At 41.2% G+C, this 15413-nt stretch overlaps 1 protein-coding gene and 1 long non-coding RNA gene across 2 annotated transcripts; both read right to left on the bottom strand.

Moving 5' to 3' along the window:
- Positions 1-481: 481 nt before the first annotated feature.
- LOC310633342 (uncharacterized protein) lies at positions 482-15115 on the bottom strand (the record flags this gene model as incomplete). Its single annotated transcript, XM_083351045.1, has 3 exons — positions 15084-15115; positions 997-3496; positions 482-534 (listed from the first exon to the last, which is right to left on the bottom strand). Exons 2-3 carry the CDS (start codon positions 2894-2896, stop codon positions 482-484), a joined length of 1953 nt encoding a protein of 650 aa, XP_083207171.1. The 5' UTR covers positions 2897-3496; positions 15084-15115.
- LOC310636548 lies at positions 5131-7490 on the bottom strand. The gene is made up of 2 exons (XR_014491743.1): positions 6717-7490; positions 5131-6668 (listed from the first exon to the last, which is right to left on the bottom strand). It is a non-coding gene; the product is annotated as an uncharacterized lncRNA (long non-coding RNA).
- Positions 15116-15413: the final 298 nt, after the last annotated feature.

The raw sequence follows: 15413 nt of genomic DNA, 5'->3' as shown, positions 1-15413 counted from the left end.
GTCCACCACATGGCCCTGGGAAGAAGCAAGGACCCACTGAAAATAACGGCTGCCTCCAGGGTAGAGTCCCGAGGGCCAGGGATGCATGCCCTCCCCTCCTTCCCCAACACGAGGATCAGAAATCTTAAAAAGAAAGAGGAGGCTGGGAGGCGTGCAGGGACCCAGTGGGAGGGAGAAAAGGCCTGTGGAGACCCTGGGGTGGGAAAGAACCGGGCAGCACAAGGGTTGGGAAACAGAGCACAGGGTGTGTCAGAGGTTCAGGGAGGCTTAGAGATGCCGATGGGAGGCAAACCTGGGCCTCCACTAAGCCTCCAAGAGCTTTCCCCAACCCTGAGGTAGCCAGTGTTCCACTTAGTGACTTACACATCTGATTAATGGCTGCATCAGAGAGATCAGGGTTTAGGAAAGTTTAGGAAAGAAGTCTCAATTAACGACATTTGCAACATGCAACATGCAAACATAATTGCAAGGAGCATGACAGTTATATCTTGAGGACCTTTTCTACCCTGGCTGAGGAATTCTGGGCCTTAAGATCTGGAGGAAATCAAGGTAGAAGACCTGAAACTCCACATATGGGGATTACATAATCAATATACAAAACTATCACCCATAAGCCTTTTTGAGGAAATCCACAAGTTGTACAAAAGGAAATACACAGTTGCTGCTGCTGCTAACCAGAAATAGGTAGTTTGCCTTTTTCCATTTTCCTTTTCTCTCCACCTACAAGTCTAGTCCTGAAACATATTTGAGTAAAAAGATTCAGACCACAATTCAAATACTCAATTTCTCAACTACAGTTTGAATGGGAGATCACAAATGAATTTCAAGCCTTTTCTAAATTCTTCAACTTTTGCCTCATGTGGATTTCCTCATGTGCAATAAGGGATGATTTACGAGTGAAGTAACGTCCACAGAATGGACATTTGAAAGATTTCTCCCCTGTGTGAGTCCTCTGGTGTTTCACAAGGTTGGAATTCTGACTAAAATGTTTCCCACATTCAGGACATTCAAAGGGTTTCTCTCCTGTATGAGTCCTCTGATGTTTTAATAGGCTAGAATTATCAGTGAAACATTTCCCACAATCAAGACATTCAAAGGGTTTCTCTCCTGTGTGAGTCCTCTGATGTTTTAATAGGCTGGAATTATCAGTGAAACATTTCCCACAATCAAGACATTCAAAGGGTTTCTCTCCTGTGTGAATCCTCTGGTGTTTCACTAGGTTGGAATTCTGACTAAAACTTTTCCCACAATCAGGACATTCAAAGGGTTTCTCTCCTGTGTGAGTCCTCTGATGTTTCACTAGTTCATAATTATAACTGAAACTTTTCCCACAATCAGGACATTCAAAGGGTTTCTCTCCTGTGTGAGTCCTCTGATGTTTCACCAGTTCAGACTTATAAATGAAACTTTTCCCACAATCAAGACATTTAAAGGGTTTCTCTCCTGTATGAGTCCTCTGGTGCTTCACCAAGTTGGAGTTGTCACTGAAACATTTTACACAGATAGGACATTCAAAGGGTTTCTCTCCTGTGTGAGTCCTCTGGTGTTTCACAAGGCTGGAATTCACACTGAAACCTTTCCCACAGATAGGACATTCAAAAGGTTTCTCTCCCGTGTGAGTCCTCTGGTGTTTTACTAGGCTGGAATTATCACTGAAACTTTTCCCACAATCAAGACATTCATAGGGTTTCTCTCCTGTGTGAGTCCTCTGATGTTTCACAAGGCTGGAATTCTGACTGAAACCTTTCCCACAATCAGGACATTCAAAGGGTTTCTCTCCTGTGTGAGTCCTCTGGTGTTTCACCAGGTCGGAATTATAACTGAAACATTTCCCACAAATAGGACATTCAAAGGGTTTCCCTCCTGTGTGAGTCCTCTGGTGTTTCACCAGGTTGGAATTATAACTGCAACTTTTCCCACAAATAGGACATTCAAAGGGTTTCTCTCCTGTGTGAGTCCTCTGGTGTGTCACAAGGCGGGAATACTGAGTGAAACTTTTCCCACATTGAGGACATTCAAAGGGTTTCTCTCCTGTGTGAGTTCTCTGGTGACTCACCAGGTGAGAATTCTGACTGAAAAATTTCCCACAGATAGGACATTCAAAGGGTTTCTCACCTGTGTGAGTCCTCTGGTGTGTCACCAGGTGGGAATTCTGACTAAAACTTTTCCCACATTCAGGACATTCAAAGGGTTTCTCTCCTGTGTGAGTCCTCTGGTGTGCCACAAGGAAGGAATACTGAGTGAAACTTTTCCCACATTCAGGACATTCAAAGGGTTTCTCTCCTGTGTGAGTCCTCTGGTGTGCCATAAGGCAGGAATACTGAGTGAAACTTTTCCCACAAACAGGACATTCAAAGGGTTTCTCTCCTGTGTGAGTCCTCCGATGTTTTATTAGGCTGGAATTCTGTCTGAAACTTTTCCCACAGATAGGACATTCAAAGGGTTTCTCACCTGTGTGAGTCCTCTGGTGTGTCACCAGGTGGGAATTCTGACTAAAACTTTTCCCACATTCAGGACATTCAAAGGGTTTCTCTCCTGTGTGAGTCCTCTTGTGTGCCACAAGGCAGGAATACTGAGTGAAACTTTTTCCACATTCGGGACATTCAAAGGGTTTCTCTCCTGTGTGAGTCCTCTGGTGACTCACCAGGTGGGAATTCTGACTGAAACCTTTCCCACAATCAGGACATTCAAAGGGTTTCTCTCCTGTGTGAGTCTTCTGATGTTTTACTATGTTGGAATTCTGACTAAAACTTTTCCCACAATCAGGACATTCAAAGGGTTTCTCTCCTGTGTGAGTCCTCTGGTGTGTCACAAGGCTGGAATTGTTAGTGAAACATTTCCCACAATCAAGACATTTAAAAGGTTTCTCTCCTGTGTGAGTCCTACGATGTCTCATGACATCAAATTTCTAATGAAACTTTCACACAATCACACAAACTTTCACACTTTCACACTCATATTTTTTTCTCCCTGCTGTGAATCCTCTGGTGTATCACCACGTTGCCATGTTCACTAATGTATTTACTGCACTAAGAGTGCTTTTATGGCTTATCTATTCTGTGGGTTCTTCCATGAACGACGAGAGCTGTTCTGACCAAAGCTTTTGCCAAAATGAGATGATTTCTATGGCTTTTGTCCTTGTGGCTCCTCTTGTGCATAATCAGTTGTGTTTTGCAATCTGTGCTTTTCCAACAATAGACACAAGTATGGAGCTTTTCCACAGCTGATATTCTTGAGGAAGTCAAAAATATGGACAATCCCTTGTTTAGTGGTACTTTCATTCAATCCGTTTTCTTTCTCACAGGATTACTCTCTGCTCTACCTGAGTTTCCAGTTATTCAAGCTTGAAATCTTTCTTATTTTCTTTTTTTCTAAGAGCTGCTCGAGGAGGAGAATTGTGTGGTTTTCTGAAGGAAATGGAAAATATTTCGATTTCCAGCTCGATTTGCTTTCCTTTTCATTGTTGCTTGTTATTCTTAGCTGTCCATCCTCTTTTCTATTAGATTTAAAGAAAAGCGTAACTTTAATTTTTATAAAATGGTGAGAGGTGTTAAAAAAGAAAAAAAAGTATACAGTAGAATGAAAAAGCAAACATGCCACAATGATAGAATAATCTCTTACATTGTTTATGATTCATCTGATACATGGAATATTCATCTGATACATGGAATATTCTTGCCCTGTGAACCGCCCTGAGTCCTCAGGGAGAAGGGCAGTATAGAAATATTATTAAATTACCGTAAATTAAATTAAATTACTACCGAGATCCATGTTCAAATATCCATTCAATCAAATTCAGTTGTTGATTTGGGTAAAATTTCTTGTTCACTTTGGTCAATCACAAATCCTTAGCAATACAAAGGGTTATCATAAAATACATCTGGAAGTGATGCAGATAATTCTAGATATTTGTATACAGGGGAAAATATAGATACACACTCCTACAAAAGTATATATGGAGAAAATCCATGTCTTTGAAGCCTGGAAAAATGTCCCAAAATAGTGATGGCTTTAACTGATGGATAACAGAATAACAGAGTTGGAAGGGACCTTGAAGGAAGAAGGGAGAATTTTAATGGTGGAAATGACGATAAATCAAAAAAAAGATGTTGATAACAGCAATATATACACCAAACAATAAAGCAAGAAATATTTTATCAAAAAATACACAGGAAAATATTGGAAATGGAATATCAAAATATTTGTTTAGTAGGAGGCTTTAACACAATTGTGAATGAAAAATTAGATTACAAAAGTAGTAAAATAGGGGGAAAAGGAAGAAAGAGATTACGTAAGGTGTTTGTTAAAAAATCAGAAGAAATCTGCGTACAGAAAGTCTGGAGAGAAATCAACCCAAAAAAGACTCAGTATACATTTTATTCAAATATGCACAAATCCTGGTATGGAATTGATATGATATAGATGTCCCCTAAATTAAGAACTAATATATATGAAGTTGAGATAGAATCCAATATTTGGGCTGACCATAATCCGATAAAGCTGAGTTGGACAGGAGTAAAGAAGAAATCAAGGTGGACACGGAATCAACTCTTATTAAAAGAGAAAGAATTTCAGAAATAGCAGTTAAGGAAATGGAATTCTTTTTCAAAGAAAATTAAAAAGAAGACATTTCACTCCAGTACATATAGGATACAGCCAAAGCATACTTCAGAGGATTAGCTATAACTGATACGGCTGAAAAGAATAAAGAGAAAAAGCAACAGTGTACAACGCTAAAGGAAGAGTTTAAAAAATTGGAGCTAGAACTTCAAAAAGATCCACAAAAAACCTCTTAAAAGACAAATGGAGATAATTAAACATAAATTAAACCTAATAAGTCAGAAGAATTGGCTCAACAAATCAGAAGGGCAAAACATTTTTTTTCCAAAAATGCAAGTAAACTGTGAAGATGGCTGGCTTATAAATTGAAAAAAGAGAGAAAAATTTGATAAACAAATTGCAAGATGAGAAGGGAGATGTGCAACTCCAAAATGAGGCAATAAAAAATAGTTAAAGAATATTATGAAAAAATATATAATATAGAAAAAAAATCTTTTCTGGGAAAAAGACAACATATGGAATAAGCTAATCTACCAAAAATTCCAGAGAATTTTAAAAACATGCTAAACAAAAACATAACAATGTTGGAAGCTATAAAAAGACCAAAAACATGATAAAACTGCATGACTGGATAGACTTCCTGCAGAGTTCTATAAATGCTTTGAAGATACATTAATTCAGACAACATATCATAAACATCAGACAAGACCCAGAAATTAGGGGAATGGAGATAAAAGACGAAAGCTATAAATTACAAGCATTTGCAGGTGACGTGTTATTTATCACAGAAGAAACGTTGGAGAGAACCCCTAAAGCAAGGGTGTCAAATTGCCTGCGGACCGGACATGTCACCCGGAAGACATTCCCACCTCATTGCAGGCTATGGCAAACGGTCCCCATATGTCGCACAATTTCACCAGTTTGACATGTCGGCCCTAAACTATTGAAAAAAATTGAGGAATCTGGAGAAATAGCAGGATTGAAGATAAATAGAGAAAAAAACAAAAGTTATAGTTAAAAACCTTACATCTAAGAAAAAAGAATTGTCAAAAAAAATGGATTTTCAAATAGTTACGAAAGTTATATATTTCGGAATATACCTAACATCAAGATTTGCAATGATAAAACATAACTACATAAAATTACTTAAATCAAATAAAATTAGATCTAGAAAAATGGAAAAACGTACAACTATCAGTGCTAAGAATAGCTACTGTGAAAATGAATAGTTTAGGAAAACAGCTCTTCTTGTTCCAAACAGCACCTATAAAAATAGAGAAGAAATTTGTTGATGATTTAATTGCTCTGATTTTGAAATTTATTTGGCAAGGAAGGAAAGCCAGAATTAAACTGAAAATACTACAAGAATCCATAGAAAATGGAGGATACAGATTACCAGATTGGGTGTCATATTATCAAGCATGGGTCTTAATATGGCTAAAAGAATGGATAAATCTCAGACATAAAAGACTGTTATATCCAGAAGGACATGATACACAACTAGGATGGCATGCATAGATACTTTCAAAATCATTGTATAAGAAATACACTACTTCTTGTATGTGAAAAGCTAAAAGGTACTTAAGAATCTCAGTATTGCTTTCAACGATGCAAGCGTTTGTTCACCCGAACCAAGTGAAATATGAAAAAAAATTGACATATAAAGGATACCTAAGGGAAATTAAAATTTAAACAAGAGCTTGTAGACCAGGGTACTGAATTATCATGGTGGCCTTACTTTCAAATTCAATCAAGCTATGATAAAGATGCAAAAGTATATGACTTTTATACAGAACAGACAATGTTTGATCAGACACTGTTGACCTGTGATAAAAAACTGATTAAGAAACTATAGAACTTTCTATTAAATTCAAAAATGGAGGATGAACAAGTGAAAGAAACAATGATACAGTGGGCAGAAAACTTTGGATATGACATAGAATTAGAGAAATGGCAAAATCTTTGGGAAAGAAATTATAAATTGACCACGGCAAGTTCTTATAAAGAAAACTGACATAAAATGTTCTATAGATGGCATTTACCACCTGCTAGATTAGCAAAAATGTTTAGAAATATGTCCAGTAAATGTTGGAAATGTAATCAAACACCTGGCCATATGTGGTGGTCCAGTAAATGTTGGAAATGTAATCAAACACCTGGCCATATGTGGTGGCCTTGTGTTAAAGAAAAAAAATTGGGCCAAAAGACACTTGGTTAGAAAAGATGTTACGAAAACATGTAGATTTTACATTTACATTTATATTACATTTATTATATTTGTATACCGCCCTTCTCCCGAAGGACTCAGGGCGGTGAACAGGGCACATAAAAAATACAGAATACAAAAATTAAAAAAGAATTAAATAAGAGCCCGAGCTAAAAACAGTAGAATAATATTAAAAAAAAACCAATAAAAACCCCAGCACATCCCCCATCAGGCCAGGCCGGCTTGCTCAAATAGGTAAGTCTTCAGACCGCGTCGGAAGGAGCGAAGGTCAGGTGCCATCCGGAGCTCGACCGGCAGCTGATTCCATAAAGCCGGGGCGTCCACAGAGAAGGCCCTCCCCCTGGGGGCCACCAGCCGACATTCTCTGACCGGTGGCACCCTGAGGAGGCCCTCTCTGTGGGAACGCACAGGGCGGAGGGAAGTTGACGCCGGCAGCAGGTGATCCCCGAGGTACTCCGGACCCATGCCATGTAGGGCCTTAAAAACCATTACCAAAACCATGAACCTCACCCGGAAGACAACTGGCAGCCAATGCAGTTCGCGGAGCAAAGGTGTAGCATGGGAGTACCGGGAAACTCCCAAGACAACTCTCGCGGCTGCATTCTGTACCAGCTGGAGCCTCCGAGTGGTCTTCAAGGGAAGCCCCATGTAGAGAGCGTTGCAGTAGTCCAGACGAGAGGTCACGAGCGCATGAGTGACCGTACACAGGGCATCCCGGTCTAGATAGGGCCGCAACTGGCGCACCAGGCAAACCTGGGCGAAAGCCCCCCTAGTCACGGCTACTATATGGTCTTCCAGAGTAAGCCGTGAATCTAGGAGGACTCCCAAGTTGCGAGCCCTATCCACGGGGGGTAAAAACTCACCCCCCATAGAAAGAGGTGGAATATTTTGAATGTCTCGGGATGCCGGAATGCACAGCCACTCAGTCTTGTCAGGGTTGAGCTGAAGTCTGTTCCTCCCCATCCAGACCCGAACCGCCTCCAGGCAACGGGACATCACGTCGAGGGCATCACTGGGGTGGTTTGGGGTCGAAATGTAAAGCTGGGTATCATCAGCATACTGATGATACCCAACTCCAAAACCACGAATGATCTCACCCAGCGGTTTCATATAGATGTTGAACAGGAGAGGCGAGAGGACCGACCCCTGAGGAACTCCACAAACGAGAGACCTCGGGGTCTACCTCTGCCCCCCTGCCAACACCGACTGCGAACGTCCCAGGAGATAGGAGAACCACTGAAGAACTGTGCCTCCCACTCCCAATCCCCTGAGACGCCGCAGCAGGATACCATGGTCGATGGTATCGAAAGCCGCTGAGAGGTCTAATAGGACTAGGACAGAGGAATATCCCGTCCCGGGCCCTCCAGAGATCATTCACCAGAGTGACCAATGCCGTCTCCGTGCTGTACCCGGGCCTGAAACCCGATTGGCACGGGTCTAGATAATCTGCTTCATCCAGGACCAGAGGGAGCTGATGCGCCACCACACTCTCAACAACCTTCGCAAGAAAGCGAAGGTTGGAGACTGGACGAAAGTTATTTAACACAGCTGGGTCCAAGGCAGGCTTCTTGAGGAGAGGTCTCACCAACGCCTCCTTCAAGACGGTGGGGAAACTACCCTCACTCAAAGAGGCAGATATAACCGCCTGGAACCAGCCTCGTGTCCCCTCCCGAGCTGCATAAACCAGCCAGGAAGGGCACAGGTCCAATAAACATGTGGTGGAGCTCAATTTCCCCATAATCCTGTCCACTTCCTCAGGGGTCACAGAATCAAACCCCTCCCAGATAACATTGACAAGACCGTCCATGTCCTGATCGTCAGACTCCGCCCAGCTGGAGTCCAGACCGGTCCGAATCTGAGCGATTTTATCCGACAGGTGTTGACTGAACTCCTCGGCCTTTTTAAACCTGAACTGTTTTTATTAGGTATAATATCAGAAAAATTTAATAAGCAAAGGGCATATCTAACATTGCATGAATTAACAGGAGCAGGGATTGTACAGCCATGGCCGAAATTGTTGGCACTCCAGAAATTTTTCCAGAAAATCAAGTATTTCTCACAGAAAAGTATTGCAGGAACACATGTTTTGCTATACACAGGTTTATTCCCTTTGCGTGTATTGGAACACAACAAAAAAGGGAGGAAAAAAAGCAAATTGGACATAATGTCAAACAAAACTCCAAAAATGGGCTGGACAAAATTATTGGCACCCTTAACTTAATATTTGGTTGCAGACCCTTTGGAAAAAATAACTGAAATCAGTCGCTTCCTACAACCATCAATAAGCTTCTTACACCTCTCACCCGGAATTTTGGACCACTCTTCCTTTACAAACTGCTCCAGGTCTCTCTTATTGGAAGGGTGCCTTTTCCCAACAGCAATTTTAAGATCTCTCCACAGGTGTTCAATGGGATTCAGATCTGGACTCATTGCTGGCCTCTTCAGAACTCTCAAGCGCTTTCTTGCCATCCATTTCTGGATGCTTTTTGACGTATGTTTGGGGTCATTGTCCTGCTGGAAGACCCAAGATCTTGGACGCAAACCCAGCTTTCTGACACTGGGCTCTACAGTGCGACCCAAAATCCTTTGGTAATCCTCAGATTTCATGATGCCTTGCACACATTCAAGGCACCCAGTGCCAGAGGCAGCAAAACAACCCCAAAACATCATTGAACCTCCACCATATTTCACTGTAGGTACTGTGTTCTTTTCTTTGTAGGCCTCATTTCGTATTCGGTAAACAGTAGAATGTACTTTACCAAAAAGCTCTATCTTGGTCTCATCTGTCCACAGGACGTTTTCCCAGAAGGATTTTGGCTTACTCAAGTACATTTTGGCAAACTGTAATCTTGCTTTTTTAGGTCTCTGTGTCAGCAGTGGGGTCTTCCTGGGTCTCCTGCCATAGCGTTTCATTTCATTTAAATGTTGACAGATAGTTCGCGCTGACACTGATGCTCCCTGAGCCTGCAGGACAGCTTGCATTCCTTTGGAACTTGTTTGGGGCTGCTTATCCACCATCCAGAATATCCTGGGTTGCAACCTTTCATCAATTTTTCTCTTCCGTCCACGACCAGGGAGATTAGCTACAGTGCCATGGGTTGCAAACTTCTTGATAATGTTGCGCACTGTGGACAAAGGCAAATCTAGATCTCTGGAGATGGACTTGTAACCCTGAGATTGTTGATATTTGTCCACAATTTTGGTTCTCAAGTCCTCAGACAGTTCTCTTCTCCTCTTTCTGTTGTCCATGCTTAGTGTGGCACACACAGACACACAATGCAAAGACTAAGTGAACTTCTCTCCTTTTTCTCTGCTTTCAGGTGTGATTTTCATATTACATGTTACTTGCTCCAGGTGGGTTTAAAGGAGCATCACATGCTTGAAACAATCTTATTTATCCACAATTTTGAAAGGGTGCCAATAATTTTGTCCAGCCCATTTTTGGAGTTTTGTTTGACATTACGTCCAATTTGCTTTTTTTCCTCCCTTTTTTTGTTGTGTTCCAATACACACAAAGGGAATAAACCTGTGTATAGCAAAACATGTGTTCCTGCAATACTTTTCTGTGAGAAATACTTGATTTTCTGGAAAAATTTCTGGGGTGCCAACAATTTCGGCCATGACTGTATTTGCTCAGCACTGGAAGAATGAAGAAAGACCAAGCAGATATTGGACTGTGCTGAAATGGACAGCCTTACACTGAGGATCAAAGGGAAAGAAGATACAGAATATTTGCCAGGTACTTTTGTAAATTTACTTGCACAGAAGTCTCCATTAGGTCAGAGAGAAAAATATGCAGCAGGGCCTCGAGAATGGGGACTAAGAAAGAGGGGGGCGATTGTGAATATATGGTAGAAGAAATATTTCTAAAATACATTTTTAAAAAGAAAACAAAAGGGAAGAATAGAATATCCCACCAAAGCACATGGCCGACTGATCACCAGGCTAACCTGTTTAGAGGGACACCCTGCACTGCTGTTTTTAATGTACATCTCGCAGGTTTTGGATGACAATAGTGGCCCTTTCAACTATTGCATCTGAGCTCTGATGCATAGAGGAATCTAGAATAAAAGAACAATGAGACAATGATTGGGCTGAATACCGTAAATAACAAGCCATTGTAGGCAAATACAATAGATGGTTAAGAGAGGTCTTTGATGTTTAACTTTGAATGTTGGTTCATCTGTTCAGCACTTTGCCTTTATTCACAGTAGATACATGAAGGAAAAATTGATTCGAACTAGAGGTAGAAATTCACAAACTTTGGGCCTCCTTTGCAAGGGTCGGAAACTGATATTGTTACAATATGTTTATCAACATTCACCTGATTTACTATATGTAAATGTTTTTGTCTTTTTAATGCACATTTCTCTTTTTTTAATGTTTTGCCCATCCTTGTTTTGCTGTTGTAATTTTTGTCGTTTTATCTTAGTTTGTATTCTATCTTAATTTGACTAATATTTTTTCTTTAGAAGGCCCTTACCAGAAGCAATTTCATGTGGCTGCTGTGCACCAATTTTCTAAGCTGCCTCTAAATCTAGAATCATAACATTATAGGGTGGGAAAGGACCTCTGGGGTCTTCTGGTCAAAGCCACTTCTCAAGGCAGGTGCCTTATATAACCCCAGTCAAATGACTGTCTGGTTTATTCTGGAAAACCTCCAATGATGGAGCATCCACAATGCCAGGAAGAGATCTATTCCATTGATCAATTGCACTCACTGACAGAAAATTTCTCCTTACTTCTAGATTGGATCCTCCTTTGACAAACTTTCACCCACGAACTTCGTGTTCTGCCTTCTGTTCCCTAGAGAATTAGTTTATCTCTTCATGACAGCCCCTCAAGTACTGGAAGACAGCTATCATGTCCCCCCAATCCTTCTCTTCCATGGCCTAGACATACCTAACTCTCTCAACCGATTATCATTTAGCGTCCAGACCATATATCATTTCTCTGCACATTTTCCAGGGCCTCAACATGTGTTGAGTCATGGGACCAGAATGGGACGCAGTATTCTAAGTGCGGACTCACCAGCGTGGTGTAATGTGGTACTATCACTTCTCGTTGTCTTGAGATTCCTTGCTCCTAATTGTCCACTAGGATACCTAGATTCCTCTGATGATCCAGATATTACATGTTCTATTCCAATTCTTTTTGCTTTTCCTATCTAGGTGTAGGACCTTATTTTATTCACCACTGAGGTGCATTTTCTTGGCCCAATGCTCAGATGTGTCAAGAACCTTCTGGCAAAACAAATGGCTGTTTTAGAGGGAAACCATAGCTTAGTTATCTGGTATGAAATGTCCTAATTTCCCTCTGTCAGAGGGGCAGTGATGGAGAAGACAATCGCTGAATCTGAGAAGGATGCCAATCAAAAAAATCATCAGTTAGCCGTTCTAATTTTTAAACTGTGCCTAATGAATTGCTGTATTTTCATAGAATTTAGGACTAGGACAGATAGCAATGCAACAATAAATTAAGAGGCAGAAGCATAACTGCAGCTATTGTCATCAGAGGCAGAGAGTGGTGGGAATGATGTATGATTGAAACTGAAAATTTAAATTTATAAATGAGGAGGGCAGGGAAGATGAGTAAAACAGATTACTTAGAGATGCAGATTGCACAAGAAACAGATCACAAGTTAACAATTCTATACGTTAGAAACCCACAGTATTTATCACTGAGCAAGACTTGGGTAATGAGCATTGCATTATCTTTTTATTCTTAAATTCATTCATTATTAAAGTTAATCAATGCCCATCTCGCCGTTTGAGTCAACTTTGAGTGACATCCCTTGACCTAATGTCCATGTTGTTAATTGCGAAATTAACAAATACTCAATTTCTCAACTACAGTTTGAATGGGAGATCGCAAATGAATTTCAAGCCTTTTCTAAATTCTTCAACTTTTGCCTCATGTGGATTTCCTCATGTGCAATAAAGGATGATTTATGAGTGAAGTAACGTCCACAGACGACATTTGAAAGATTTCTCCCCTCTGTGAGTCCTCTGGTGTTTCACAAGGTTGGAATTCTGACTGAAACCTTTCCCACATTCAGGACATTCAAAGGGTTTCTCTCCTGTGTGAATCCTCTGGTGTCTCACCAGGTGGGAATTATCACTGAAACTTTTCCCACAATCAGGACATTCAAAGGGTTTCTCTCCTGTGTGAGTCCTCTGGTGTACCACTAGGGTGGAATTCTCACTGAAACGTTTCCCACAGTCAGGACATTCAAAGGGTTTCTCTCCCGTGTGAGTCCTCTGGTGTACCACAAGGTGGGAATTCTGATTGAAACTTTTCTTACAATCAGGACATTCAAAGGGTTTCTCTCCTGTGTGAGTCTTCTGGTGTACCACTAGATGGGAATTCCGACTGAAACTTTTCCCACAATCAGGACATTCAAAGGGTTTCTCTCCTGTGTGAGTCCTCTGATGTTTTACTAGGCTGCAATTCTCACTGAAACGTTTCCCACAGTCAGGACATTGGAAGGGTTTCTCTCCTGTGTGAGTCCTCTGGTGTTTCACCAGGTCGGAATTGGAACTGAAACTTTTCCCACAATCAGGACATTCAAAGGGTTTCTCTCCTGTGTGAGTCCTCTGGTGTTTCACAAGGCAGGAATTCTGACTGAAACTTTTCCGACATTCACAACATTCAAAGGGTTTATCTCCTGTGTGAATCCTCTGGTGTCTCACCAGGTGAGAATTCTCACTGAAACTTTTCCCACAATCAAGACATTCAAAGGGTTTCTCTCCTGTGTGAGTCTTCTGGTGTACCACTAGGTGGGAATTCTGACTGAAACTTTTCCCACAATCAGGACATTCAAAGGGTTTCTCTCCTGTGTGAGTCCTCTGGTGTTTCACCAGGTCGGAATTAGAACTGAAACCTTTCCCACAATGAAGACATTCAAAGGGTTTTTCTCCTGTGTGAGTCCTCTGGTGTATCACCAGGATGGAATTCTGACTGAAACTTTTCCCACAATCAGGACATTCAAAGCGTTTCTCTCCTGTGTGAATCCTCTGGTGTCTCACCAGGTGAGTATTCTCACTGAAACTTTTCCCACAATCAAGACATTCAAAGGGTTTCTTTCCTGTGTGAGTCCTCTGGTGTTTCACCAGGTCGGAATTAGAACTGAAACCTTTCCCACAATGAAGACATTCAAAGGGTTTTTCTCCTGTATGAGTCCTTACGTGATTCACCAAGTCGGACTTCTGACTGAAACTTTTCCCACAGATAGGACATTCAAAGGGTTTCTCTCCTGTGTGAGTCCTCCGGTGTTTCACAAGGCAGGAATTCTGACTGAAACTTTTCCCACATTCACAACATTCAAAGGGTTTCTCTCCTGTGTGAGACCTCTGGTGACTCACAAGGCTGGAATTCACACTGAAACCTTTCCCACAATCGGGACATTCAAAGGGTTTCTCTCCTGTGTGAGTCCTTACGTGGTTCACCAAGTTGGACCTGTGACTGAAACTTTTCCCACAGATAGGACATTCAAAGGGTTTCTCTCCTGTGTGAGTCCTCTGGTGTTGCACAAGGCTGGAATTCTGACTGAAACTTTTTCCACAGATAGAACATTCAAAAGGTTTCTCTCCTGTGTGAGTCCTCTGGTGTATCACCAGGATGAAATTCTGACTGAAACGTTTCCCACAGTCACGACATTCAAAGGGTTTCTCTCCTGTGTGAATCCTGTGGTGTCTCGCAAGGCTGTAATTATCACTGAAACTTTTCCCACAATCAAGACATTCAAAGGGTTTCTCTCCTGTGTGAGTCCTATGATGTCTCATGACATCGGAATTTCTAATGAAACTTTCACACATATTTTTTCTCTCCCTGCTGTGAATCCTTTGATGTATCACCACGTTGTCATGTTCACTAAAGCCTTTACTGCACTAGGAGTTCTTTTATGGCTTATCTATTCTGTGGGTCCTTCCATGAACAACAAGAGAGCTTTTCTGACCAAAGCGTTTGTCAGAATCAGATGATTTCTATGGCTTTTCTCCTGTGAGGCTCCTCTTGTGCATAATCAGTTGTGATTTGCAATCTGTGCTTTTCTAACAACAGACACAAGTACGGAGATTTTCCACAGCTGATATTCTTGAGGAAGTCAAAAATATGGACAATCCCTTGTTTAGTGGTGCTTTCTCATAGGGCGATGCCTGCATGACTCTCTGCTCTACATGAGTTTCCTAGTCACCTTTTCCTCCACTGATTTCCAGATATTTCCCTCTTTTACTGAATGAAAAATAATCTCCCTTGTCTTTTCATGTAAGGTATCTTTGAGTTTTGAATAACCTACTCTTTTCAGCTTGAAATCTTTCTTGCTTTTCTTTTTTTTCTAAGAGCTGCTGCAGGAGGAGGAGAATTGTGTGGTTTTCTGAAGGAAATGGAAAATATTTTGATTTCCGGCTCAATTTGCTTTCCTTTTCATTGTTGCTTGTTATTCTTAGCTGTCCAGAGTACTCTTCTTCCCATCCTCTTTTCTATTAGATTTAAAGAAAAGTGTAACTTTAATTTTTATGAAATGGTGAAAGGTGTGAAAAAACAGAAAAACTGGGGAAGAGCAGAGAACTAGTACTAGTAGCGCCAGACAGAATGAAGCGACTGGGCCAAAGCCGAAAGGACGCTC

This window comes from Vipera ursinii (assembly GCF_947247035.1).
Source record: "Vipera ursinii genome assembly, chromosome: 2".
Lineage (NCBI taxonomy): Eukaryota > Metazoa > Chordata > Lepidosauria > Squamata > Viperidae > Vipera > Vipera ursinii.
The sequence above is the reverse complement of the archived record's forward strand: the minus strand, read 5'-3'. Positions and strand labels throughout refer to the sequence as shown.